Source organism: Pseudopodoces humilis, chromosome 1 (assembly GCF_049639895.1).
Source record: "Pseudopodoces humilis isolate 2021_Gansu_Grassland_sample_001 chromosome 1, ASM4963989v1, whole genome shotgun sequence".
Lineage (NCBI taxonomy): Eukaryota > Metazoa > Chordata > Aves > Passeriformes > Paridae > Pseudopodoces > Pseudopodoces humilis.
In genome coordinates this window covers 110,793,361-110,805,412 of record NC_142200.1, presented here as the reverse complement: position 1 = coordinate 110,805,412, position 12,052 = coordinate 110,793,361, and the positions used below count along the sequence as shown (strand labels likewise).

The window sequence follows — 12,052 nt, the reverse complement described above, 5'->3', positions numbered from 1 at the left end:
TGGATTTAGGCATGTTTTGTTCGTTTTGGTTGTTGGGATTTTTTTCCCTTCTTTTACAGTTTAATTTGATAGCAAGCTGGCAGTGGAGTAAATGGAGTAAATGAAAACCCTGCTTTTAAATTGTAAGGAAAACAGCAGGTAGCCATTCATACCGCTTCAGCTACAATGGCTCAAAAGGCAACAGAGCTCATCCAACTTTTCTTCTTACATAGCCTCTAATTGAAAGAGCATTTCAATAACAGCTAACACCTAGCAAGCGATTTGGAAGAGGTACAAGCAAAGAAATGTGCTGTAATGAAAAGCTCAAAAGGGTATTGTCTTGATACATGGTTGATTTTAATAGAGGGGGGCACTGTTCTGGTACAGGGACAAGAGCATAGAATCATAGAATATGCTGAGTTGGAAGGGACCCACTAAGTCCAGCTCCTGGCCCTGCACAGGATAGCCCCACGAATCACACCGTGTGCTTTGTCCAAATGCTTCTTGAACTCTGGTAGGCTTGGGGCTGTGACCACTTCCCTGCGATGCCTGTTCCAATGCCCAACAACTCTCTGGATGAAGCACCTCTTCCTGATATCCAACCTAACCTGCCATCCCAGCTTCCTACTGTTTCCTTGGGTCATCAGAGAAATCAACACTTGCCCCTCCACTTGCCCTCCTGAGGAAGTTGCAGACTATGACAAGACTGCTCCTCAGTCCTTCCTTGGTAATTTATTATCAAATACAGCTAAAAATGTCAGTAGAAAAACACAGAGGGAAAAGCATATCACACCCATCTGTCAGACCAACAACCCATCCACTTTTTTTTTCCCCCTGGAGAAACATGTAGAATGGAGAACAGTATGATTTTGGCTGAAGGCTGAGGGCCAAGGAGTATTTGAAAACAATCATATTTCTGTTTTTAAGAATCCTCCAGACCTAACCTGCTTTATTACCTGATACATCGGTTCCTCCACACCTGGGAGCTTTCACAGGCTTACTCCAAAGCTAAATAGCAATAGGAGACAGCAGAAGTTTTGTCGCTACATATAAGACTGAAATGCATGGTATTAGTTCATCAGATAATAGTGACAATAAGGATTCTTCCCCTGCACTTGGTACTAGTGACGCCACACCTCGAGTGCTGTGTCCAGTTCTGGACCCCTCAATTCAGGAAGGACATTGAGGTGCTGGAACGAGTCCAGAGAAGGGCAGCGGAGCTGGTGAAGGGTCTGGAGCACGAGTCCTGTGAGGACCAGCTGAAGGAGCTGGGGTTGTTTAGCCTGGGAAAAGGAGGCTAAGGGGAGACCTTATTGATGTCTGGAACAACCTGAAAGGAGGGTGTAGCCAGGTGGGGACAAACCTCCCAAGTAACAAGTGACAGGACAAGAGGATGCAGTCTTAAGCTGTGCTAGGTGAGGTTCAGGTTGGACATTAGGAAGAATTTCTTCATTGGTTGATTAGGTATTAGAATGGAGTGTCCAGGGAAGTGGTGGAGTCACCGTCCCTGGAGGTGTTTAAGGAAAGACTGGACATGGCCTCTGAGTGCCACGGTCGAGTTGACACGATGGTGTTCGGCCATAGATCGGATTCGATGCTCTCAGAAGTCTTTTCGAACCTAAACGATTCTGTGACATGGCACAGTGCCTGCGGGATTGCCTGCGTTACTCGAGGGCCCCATTTACCCTCGTTCTCCGCGGGAACCGTCGCGCCCTCCGCAGAGGCGACGGGCGGGGGGGCGAAACTACAGTTCCCGTCACGCCGCAGGGGCGGAGGGAGAGCGGCCGATGCCCTGACGGCGGAGGCGGGCACGGGGGGCGGGCGCCTCACGGAGCTCTTCGCCGCGGCCGCTGTGGCGGGGCGGGGGCGGCGCTGCTATGGCGCTCTCCGCTGCCCCCCTCAAGGTCTGCATCGTGGGCTCGGGCAACTGGTGAGTGCGGCGGCCCCTGGCAGGGCGGGCACCTCGGCGGCCGCTGCGGCCCGGCCTTCCCGGCGGCTGTGCCCGCCCGGGCCTTGCTGTCGGTTCCCAGCCGGCGCCGTTGCCGCGCTCCCCTCAGGGGTGGCGGCTGTGAGGCCACCCGGTGCCGGCGGTGGAACACGGTGTCGCCGGGCCGTGGCGGGCTCTGGGTCGCGCTTGTTCCTTGCGGGAGGGCTTGTCCTGCCATGCCAGGGGGCTCGTCCTGCTGCCGGCTCCCTCAGAACGGAGGTGCTGCCCTGACCTACTCGGAGGAAGAAGCGGCAGAGTCGAGCAACGCAGTTCTAGTGCTTACTGACAGTCGCATGTACTGCGAAGTTGTTCTAGGATATTTTTAACCTGGTATTTGTTGTGTGCTTTGTCCGTTATCAGATGACGTAGACATTAAAGATGCTGTGCATTTTAAAAGTTTTTTTTCCAATTACCCCCTGCCTGTAGAACTTCACTAACAACCTCGCTTGTCTGCACAAGTGTTGCTCGGGGCTTTCTGTGTTTCTGTGTCTATTTTCAAAGACAGTTAAAGAAGGACATGCGAGACACTAGGTTATCTGAAATACCTTTTCTTTTTCCCCCAAATTGATTATGCTGAGACACACTGAGAGCTTGAGACATGGTTTTATTGCTGTCTCTATCTCTAGTTTATAATTAGACTTACATACACTTGCTTCTTCATCCACTGAAAGCAATAGACTTACTTGACATCATTCTTCAAGAAGAGTACCGTGTTAATAACCCTTTGTCATCTTAAGTTATTTCTTTTTCTTACACCAGATCCCTCTTTACAGTGAATAAATTAAGTGCAATGTATTATAGAAATAGGTCTTCACAGTTTGTCAGTTCCAATTACTAATGCTAAGCGCACATTATTCAGGTAACATAGGGTTTTAAGACTTAAATTTGGGGGAATTCCGTGTAGAGCAAGGCACTGTGTTTTATTAAACCAAGCTTGCCTGTCTTTTGTCAGGATGATCTTAGACTTGTTGCTCACCTCCTGCCCACTCTATGCAGTTGGCTTTTGCTGCTGTTAAAAATACCAGCAGCTGCCAAGTTTTAATTGTCTTTGTGATCCCCTTGTTGAGGGGATGGCCGACATTTCAGTGCAGCATCTCTGCTTTCCTTCCACTAGCTTGTAAGATGTGTGCATTGCACTATATATCACAAAGAAATTACGCAGTTAGACCTCATCTTTTTAGTAATGTTGTGGCTGTTGTTCCATAGTTGAAGTCTAAAAAAAGTTTTACAGGAAGTTTGACTCTATTGATTCACCCTGAAACATTTGCAGAAGCAAAAGGATTTGTCGATATTGCCTACTAGCAATAACCACATGCAAATGTATTTTGTTTTCACCTCACTAAATCAGTTTAATAAATAAGAAAAGTTCCTGCCTAATGGGATGACTTGGTGGCAAAATGCCCATATCTCCTATGCTGACAGAAAGAAAAAAGCTGATACCTGATAGTAGCATTCTCTCTTTCTTTTGGGGATAAATGTATTTAAATAACTTACGGCTTCTTTCATATGTAATGTCAGGGTTTTTTGTGAGGAAAGCAGAAATCAAAGTAATCCGAATTTGAAAATAGTAATTCTTGGTGAGGTAGGTAGTTTCTTCCTCAAAATCCATTGGATGACAGATGCCAAATCCTGCCTGCAAAGAGCACTGTGATTTGGTAATATGTGTAGCCATTGAACTAAATTGGACTAAATTTGTATACCTTGTAAGTGCCTTTTGAGCTGGGACCTGTGGTCCTAAAATATTTAATTAAAGTATCAGTATTTAATGCATTAAAGCAGGTATTTAGAAAGAAATTGAAGCATTTATAAATGTCTGATCACTGATATTTGGGGATTATATACTTCAGAAGCCTGGGTTATAGGGGTGTGTGATTGGTGGTGCCTAAATTGTAAGCATTGTAAGTAGTTGATCTGAGTGGGTTTTGCCATCTTGAGCAGGTTGGAAACAGTGGCTTTTAGGGTTCTGTATGAGATGATTCCATCAGACAAGTCTTGGCCTTCTCATGACCCTTTAACTTATACCTGGGGTGAAAAAAACCCTAAAGGAGCTTGGCAGGACAGTAGCTTTTGAAGGGTTAAGCCAGTCACCTTGGCTGATTAACTACTTCCAGTCGGACTTGTTTGGTTGGTTTGCTACAGAAAGGTCACCTTAACAATGAAGTTGACTTGGCAGGGGTCAGTCGACACCTGATGGAAGATCATGGGACAGGACAGATGGCTCAGCATGGAAGAGCAGGAGCTGTGCTGTCTCCTGGCCATGCCCTTTTAGGGTTGCTCAGCTTGTGTTAAGATATTTAAGACAGGGGATGAAGTAAGCTGTGTGGAGAGGCTACACCTTGGGAATATGCCTTGGAGCCCTGGGATTCCAGGACAGTGCCCAGAGTCATTTAAAGCATTGTACTGTAGCCTGTTCTGATGACAGTTCCAACGCAGGTTAATGAGGTGTGCACAGTCAGAATTTATCCTTCACTGTTTTCTTGGAATCAGTTGTTAATTAACCTGATTGCCAAACTTAAACTGAAACTGTAACATTTGGGAAAAGATGGGAAGTTACTGGACAGAGGGGTTTATGCAGCTAGGAACTTGTAGAAAACTGGGAGGAACTGTGGCTTAACTGAGGTGATTTTACTGGAACAATGGTAGAGCTAGATAATTATATCATTTGCACTTGCATGTTGTGACCTCTACTGCTGCTGTTATCAGGGAAAGTTAAGGAGCTTTTTGGCTTTGTGCTTTAATTAAAAAGTGATGAGGAGAAAGCAGACCAACTGTGAAATGGTCCTAAAAGAGTGGTTGCAACATCATGGGAAATGATGAACCAGAGAAGCCAGTCAGGAGAATCTTGTTGAATTCAGAAACTAAAACTAGGCAAATATTCACTTTCTTTAATACTGCATTCAAAGGTTGGTTAAAAAAAAAAAAAAAAGAAAAGAAAAGAAAAGACAGCTCAGGCATTTAAGTGTTAAATAGTAATGGAATTAATGTCTCACTTAAGTAGTACACACTGCCAGATTTTCTGCTGGCAGACTGAAAATCCTAGTCAGAGAGTTGCTGAATCAGTTATTTCTGTCTTGCTCTGTCACCAGCAAGCACAGAGAATGTGTAGTGAAGTTCAAAACAGAAGGCAGTGAGTTTGCCAGGATCCTGACTTTGTATATAAATCTGTAGGAGTAAATGTACTTTTGCTCAAGGAGCTCAAAGCACTGTCTGAGGAAAACATACCTGTGCTGTGTTGAATGTGAGCTCTGCTGTTTGTATGGATCTGACGTTTGGAGGCTGAGCTGGTGAGCCGTATAACAGTGCAGCAGAAACCATGCTGGACAAGGTTGATAAGAGATAGCTTGCAATTGTCTTCTGTATCACCCCAGGGCAATTTTTAGTGTGTGGAGTGCTATTAGAGAAGTAAATTCCAGTCTTTCAAGACATATAGTTTTATGGTTTGACTATAAAAGGTCTACTTAAGGTACTAAATTTTTTTCTACTGCTACTTAGAGGAAGTGACCTTAGTTATGTGCTAGCACACATCTTTAATACAAGCACAATGAGTTGTGTCATATCAGAAGCTCTTGAAGCAGAATGAACTCATTTTGTTCAGTTGCCAGCTATGGGTTTATTACAAACAACATCCAATATAAATTTAGAGGACTGTGTGAATATAACTAGAGTGGAAAAGTTTGTGTTCTTACCTTTCACACATAAAGTGTGCAGTTTACACACACACACACACACACACACACATAAGCCTCAGATCAATGACTGTAGTTTTATTGCATCTCTTAAAAATTTTTGTGTCTCCTTAGTAGGTAATCAGTAATTATGAAACTACTTCCTATCCCAGAGAAGAAACTTGGGTCAAAAGGTTTAATAGAATGATGAAAGGGAAGATCATGTTTGTTCCTCCTCTTGTAATTGTGATTAATTTTGTTACTACTTAGAGACTTGAGAGGCAAAACTGATCACTGTAATTCAGATCTTACTGTATGCTGTTCTTGGGAAGAATATGAGGGTAACAGTAATGGACTTGTCTGCCTGCAATTGCCAAGGATGCTGTCACTGTAGTTAAATTCTGTGAGGTTGGCTGCACAGCCATGAAGCTTATAACTTCTGCAACATATAAATGATTCTTGACTTTCAGTGCCTATCAGTATTGTACAACTCATGAGTCAGTCATCTTAGCAAAGAAGTTTCTCATCTCTTAAGGGTGACAATGATGCTGTTAATAAAATTTTGTATGTCACTTTTACCTCAGCTGTGAAGATACCTAAACTCTCAGTGGATAGCTGATAAGAAAACAAAATAAGTAAAGATGTTTCAGTAAATGCTTCACTCCAACCTACTATAGCTGTAGTTGAGAGAAAGCAGCAAGTGTGAATGACTAGTGTATTTTTCCACTCACTTAAATATGTAAAGTATTTTTTAAATACTTTACATAGTAAAATAAATACTGTTTAAATAAATAAATATTTAAATAAATAATATTATTTAAATAAAAATTAAATATTTAATGCTATTTTACTATTACTCTGTGGTAACTGGTCAAATAATCTGTAAATTTGTGATTGTTTTAAAGACAATCTTTTTTTTTTTTTTTTTCTACAGCAAAATCATAATTTTTTAAGAGTATTTTTGTTTTCTTTTGTGCAGGGGGTCTGCAGTTGCCAAAATAATAGGTAATAATGTAAAAAAATTGCAGAAATTTGCTCCCACAGTGAAAATGTGGGTCTTCGAGGAGAATATTAATGGAAGAAAACTGACAGATATCATAAATAATGACCATGAAAATGTAAAGTATCTCCCTGGATGCAAGCTGCCAGATAATGTGGTAAGGCTCAGAAGCTAAGGAGCAGAGGGAATATTGCTTGTGTTGTAAATGGAGGTAGAAATTTGTTTTGTTAACACCTCTAGGGTTTATAATATTTCAGACTATGCTATTTTACTGATGACATCAGAAATTTGAACAAGTAAAATTATGTAATTATGTAGTTAAGTAAATTAAATGCACTCTTTCTACTTTGGTGTCACTATTGTCTTTATGTTACTTCAGTTTCTGTACAAGAAAGCAAATGTGAAAACAAGAGCAAGATCAACAGCTATACCCTTCAAAAAAAAATGGCCTCAACCTTGGATTGGAGCTATTGGTCTGGGAAGTTTATGCTCCTGTTTATTTTCAGTGATGAAATGCAATAATTTGTAGCATTTGGCATAAGACCAAGCTGCTGAGGCTCAAGATCAAACTTGGGAGATTCAGTTTGAACATTAGGAGGAATTTCTTTGCAAAAAGACTGACTAAACATTAGAATGGGGTGCTCAGGGAAGTGGTAGAGATACCATCCCTGGAGGTGTTTGAGAAAAGACCGGACGTGGCACTCAGTGCCATGGTCCAGTGGACTGGGTGGTCCAGTGGACTGGTTCATTCCAAGTTCTATGATCTCAGAGGTCTTTTCCAAACGAATTGATTCTGTGATTCTGCTTTTATCAGATAACACTTGTGTGTAGTGTTAATTTTGAAAAGTTATGCAGCTTTTCTCTCCCATAACTACACAGGTTGCTATACCAAACCTTAATGAAGCGGTACAGGATGCAGACTTGCTGGTTTTTGTCATTCCTCATCAGTTCATCCATAAAGTATGCGATGAAATCACAGGACGAGTACCCAGGAAAGCGCTCGGCATAACTCTCATAAAGGTACGATAAATACCATGCATTAATAACTGAGAATGTGTCCTGGAATCTTCTAGGATGAGATGACTTGATGTTTTGATATGAAAAGTCTCTGTGCATTATTCACTTGATTGGTCTGTTAAACCTTTCTAGGTGTAAGATTAGAATTTGTCTCAGTCATTAGTGGATTGTTACGCTGTGCTTGCAGGAAGAGGAAAATGAGGCTCTTCACAAGACTTTTAGAAAGGAAGGGGGAGTCAAAATGTTTTGCACCACTAAGCTTTCCAGTCTTTTATTTGTTGTTTCCAAAAGCAGCATTAGATTAAGAGCAGAGCACAAGCATAATGCTTTGATTGTTAATGCACACCCCACACGCTGAGTTGATCATTTCAAGAACTGCTGAGAGAATTTCATGTGACTGAGAGGATAGTGCTCTTGTTCATGTCAAATATTACCTTGCAACAAGAGAGTCTGTTCAGCGTCACCCGAAGACAGTTTGAGCATAGGAAAGAGGAGAGAGCAGAGGTGCAGGAGACATTTCTCCGGAGTGTTTGTAGTTTTGTTGGCAGAAACGTTAAAAAAATGTGGATTAGCTGAATTTGGGATTGTTTTTGGGTGGGTGGGCTTTTTTCCTCTGTATGTTTAGCTGGAAATAATAAGCTATTCCCACAAGCTGGAAGATTCTGTTTTGTTGTTGCTTTGTAGGCCATTTTCTCAGCACACATTCCCTTGGTTCCTGTGATTTCTGGAAAATGATACATTTATGGATCTCTGCTCAAAAAAACCCATATCATTGCGTACTTCAACCTTGTGTCTTTAGTTTGGCTAACAAAGCCCATCAAATCTATTGTGTTGTCAGTGCTGACTAGTGTATTGCTGAAGTGTATGAAATAGTAATGCTTCTGAAGTGTTCTTGCTCCGAATTGTAGAAAAACTCTTCATACCATAGAAGGGTAAAATAAGGCACTGTTAAAAGTGCTCAAGATAAAGTTTATTCTCCTTTAATTTGCTGACTGTGATTTATATTCTCCTAGTGATAAGAATAACTTATGAAATTGCTGAACTAAATGAGGATTTATGTTAGCATATGTGAAGTCAGGGTCCTGGGCCTATATTCCCTTGGAATTACTGTTCTGGGTACTAACTACCAGTGCTCTAATGGAGTGTTGGTTAATGGCTATATTTGACAAAAAAAAAGAAAAGGGGGGGTGGGGGCAGTGGGAAGGGGAAGAAATACTTGTGTTTAAAAAAAAAAAAGAAAGCCAAACTCCAAACAGACAGAAACCCCCAGGAAAACAAAATGTCCATGCTTATTGTAGTGGTGGAAGTGAAATTGTGGCACTTGCCATGCAGTGCAGAGTTGGTTGCTGGGCATCTTCCCACTGTCACATTGCAACAGTGCATCCACAGGCAGCCTTTCCAAAAAAATGCTGTGAGGCCCCTTAATATTTTGCAGGAGAATGCAAAGTACATGTCAGTTTTTATGAAAAGGCATAACTATGCATCATTAAAAGTATCATTTGAGAAGAATCTCAGGTAGAGATTTAACACAACAATTCATTCTTCCCTCTACTTCTGCATATTCTTTAGGCATGCTGTTTTAATCAGTGTCATAGTTTTTGTGTGCTAATGCAATGCTAATGATGTTAAAGTGGCTTGTGTTAACTTTGATAGTTAAAGCGCAGTTCCACTCTGAAAAATATTATTTGTGGGACATCTCATTTCTGTGCTTTCTAAATTGGTTGTCAAGCTAGCAGTGTGTCATCTTTTAGTCTTTTTTTCCTGTTTTTTCTTTCTGACAGTCTAATCTTCAAGCAGAGCCTAATGTCTGACAATAAAACTGAATCTTTGGGAAATAAAGACATTAGTCTGCTGGTTAGTACTCATTTCCATTGAAACATTTGCATCTGTGCTGCTTTACATTAGCTCTGTGTCTCTGAAAACCTAGCAAGTGTCTGTGTGGCTGTGGGAAGAGGAACCATATAAAACTTAGAGTGCAGTATAACAGTGAGCACAGGAAGCAGGTAGCTGAAAGTCATTCAAAATACTCTTCAGGCAACCTCTTCAGCCTCATTTTCATTTCCCTGTTACAGGCCCCAGGGGTTGCTCTGACAGGCATGTTAGGATGCAAGGGATAAGCTCACTTGCATTGCCTGCAGACCATTGCTGCCCAGTGAAAATGCCCATGCTAGAGCCTTGTTTTTGCAGGGAGGAAGGGGTGTTTGTTTTTTATTCTGTCATTCAGTATTGGATTTAACTCTACAAGAAACAGGTACAGCTCTCCTTGACTTCGTCAGGAATTGTGCTGTTTCACAATGGAGCAGAATCTGGCACCTAAGCTTTTCTGGTCTCCTTTAACTTCCATGAATAATTGTTGTGTAGTTATTCACATTTTTGGAGTTGTTCCCAGTGTGTGCATGACTTTCTGTTTATTATTTGCCTGCTTAGGAAGAGGGGCCTTACAGTTATTTTGTGGGGACATTTTTGGCACTATGAGGGAAAAATGCAACATGCATTATGTGCTTGCTTTCAGGTTGTTTCTGTATGGCTCATTAAAGATGAGAAAGCAGAGCTGTGCATTATGCAGTACAAATTGAAAAATAATGCAGAAATACAAGCAACTAGTTTAATTGGCAGGTTTTATATAGGCATGATACATGATTGCGCCATGTTATTTAAGGAGCACCATGTTATTTAAGGACCTTTAAACTGTGGAAGTGCAAATTATTGCCTTCCTGAAATGTCACTACTAGCAGCATACAAGTGTGCCTGTATATATATATATGTGTATATATGGAAGTATATACAGGATCACACTTTTTGCCTATAAATCATAATTCAGAATTACCAATTCCCAAAAGTATCAAATCCTCAGCATTGAAATAGAGCATTGTACAAAAGGTGGTATACTGTGGGAAAGAATGACTTTCAATAGCTGGTCTGCTGTACCCCTGTAATAAAAGCTGAAAAGGATTCCACATTTAGCAGGCTGGGAGAAAAGTGTTTTATCAGAAGAAAGTGGTCTCATTTGGAGTTCTAGTTCACACAGTTCAGGGTACCAGACTCTCTTCTTCTCTGCAGTATTAATATGTGGGGTGATCTTTTCTAAGGCCCTATTTCTGCCCTTTTTCACACTTTGTAAGAATGCATTATAAATACAGATTAAAAATATCCTTAGAAGTTAAATTATCCTCAGTAATTCAGCTTTATACATATCTTTGAATGACTGTTCCATTTGTATTTCTACTAGTAAACTGTTGTTGGTGTTGTACACTGGGGAACCTGCCTCTGATATTTCAGTTCAGATATCTGTTCACAAAACAAGTTATTCAGATGCCATTTTGTGAGTTTCAGTGCAATTTCAGATCCAAGTTCAGGTCTGGTTCATAACTGATGGATTGGTTATGCTTCACTGATTAAAGATACGCTGATAATAAGCACCTGATTTCTGAGTTAACAAAGCAGAATGCTCAGCGCTAATTAGAATCAGGTCTTTGAGGACAGAATAAAAACTGGTTTCATCATCTAGAGTTTAGTCCTAAATCTTAAGGTGCTACCTCCAACAATTCTAAGACATTTTGGAGAGGTCAAAATAGCAGAAGTGTCTGTGGTAGTACACCTGTCATCTTTAGTCTCTGTCTGAATAGGCCTGGTTTCACTTCTCACCTGTGGGCAAGACTAATTGTGTTCTGCTTGCATCTCTACTGTGCCTAATGAATGACTTTTTAGTAATTGCATTTGATGTTGGCTGCAGGGAATAGATGAAGGCCCGGAGGGACTCAAACTGATCTCTGACATTATTCGAGAGAAGATGGGAATAGACATCAGTGTGCTGATGGGAGCTAACATTGCCAATGAGGTGGCAGCAGAGAAATTCTGTGAAACCACAATAGGTACTGTTCCAATTTGTAAGAATATCTAAAATGTGCACCTGTCCTCACAGGTGTACACCAAATATCTCAAATTTCACTGTTTTCAACATTAGCTGACTGTTATCAGACACTGTTGGTTGAATTTCTTAGAATGTTTACACTTCCAAAAATACTAGGACAATACTGGGAATAGAGGGAGAGATAAGAGCACAATTTTGCCTATTCTTACTAGGGTTATAACCTTAGCATGTGAAATACAAGCATGTTTTTTATCACCCTTCATATAACAACTGCTTCATTTTATTACTGTGTTTAAGATTTTTCTTGGATCTGAATGGCTTTATATGGATGAATAATTATAAATTCTGTACTCCAGCTCAGATGCTATGGTCAAGATGGTACCTTCATGCATGTTTGTTTTGGTTTGACTTTTTTGTTTGTTTTTTTAAGGTATCTTGTTTTAATTTCTCAAAATACTTTGTTCCCACAAAAACTAGAAATGGTTTTAGTTCTGTGTTGATGTCTGCACACCTTTGCAGCATAAGGATGTACC

The 12,052-nt window shown here is 40.9% G+C and overlaps 1 protein-coding gene across 2 annotated transcripts in view; it reads left to right on the top strand.

Moving 5' to 3' along the window:
• Positions 1–1,782: 1,782 nt before the first annotated feature.
• GPD1L (glycerol-3-phosphate dehydrogenase 1 like) overlaps positions 1,783–12,052 on the top strand; it is a 39,400-nt gene continuing 29,130 nt past the window's right edge. For both annotated transcript variants that reach the window (XM_088063849.1, XM_005518975.3), the window contains exons 1-4: positions 1,783–1,909; positions 6,611–6,788; positions 7,511–7,651; positions 11,382–11,520. In XM_088063849.1, the coding sequence (XP_087919975.1) occupies positions 1,857–1,909; positions 6,611–6,788; positions 7,511–7,651; positions 11,382–11,520 (511 nt within the window). In that variant the 5' untranslated portion in view covers positions 1,783–1,856. The remainder of the gene's footprint in view (positions 1,910–6,610; positions 6,789–7,510; positions 7,652–11,381; positions 11,521–12,052) is intronic.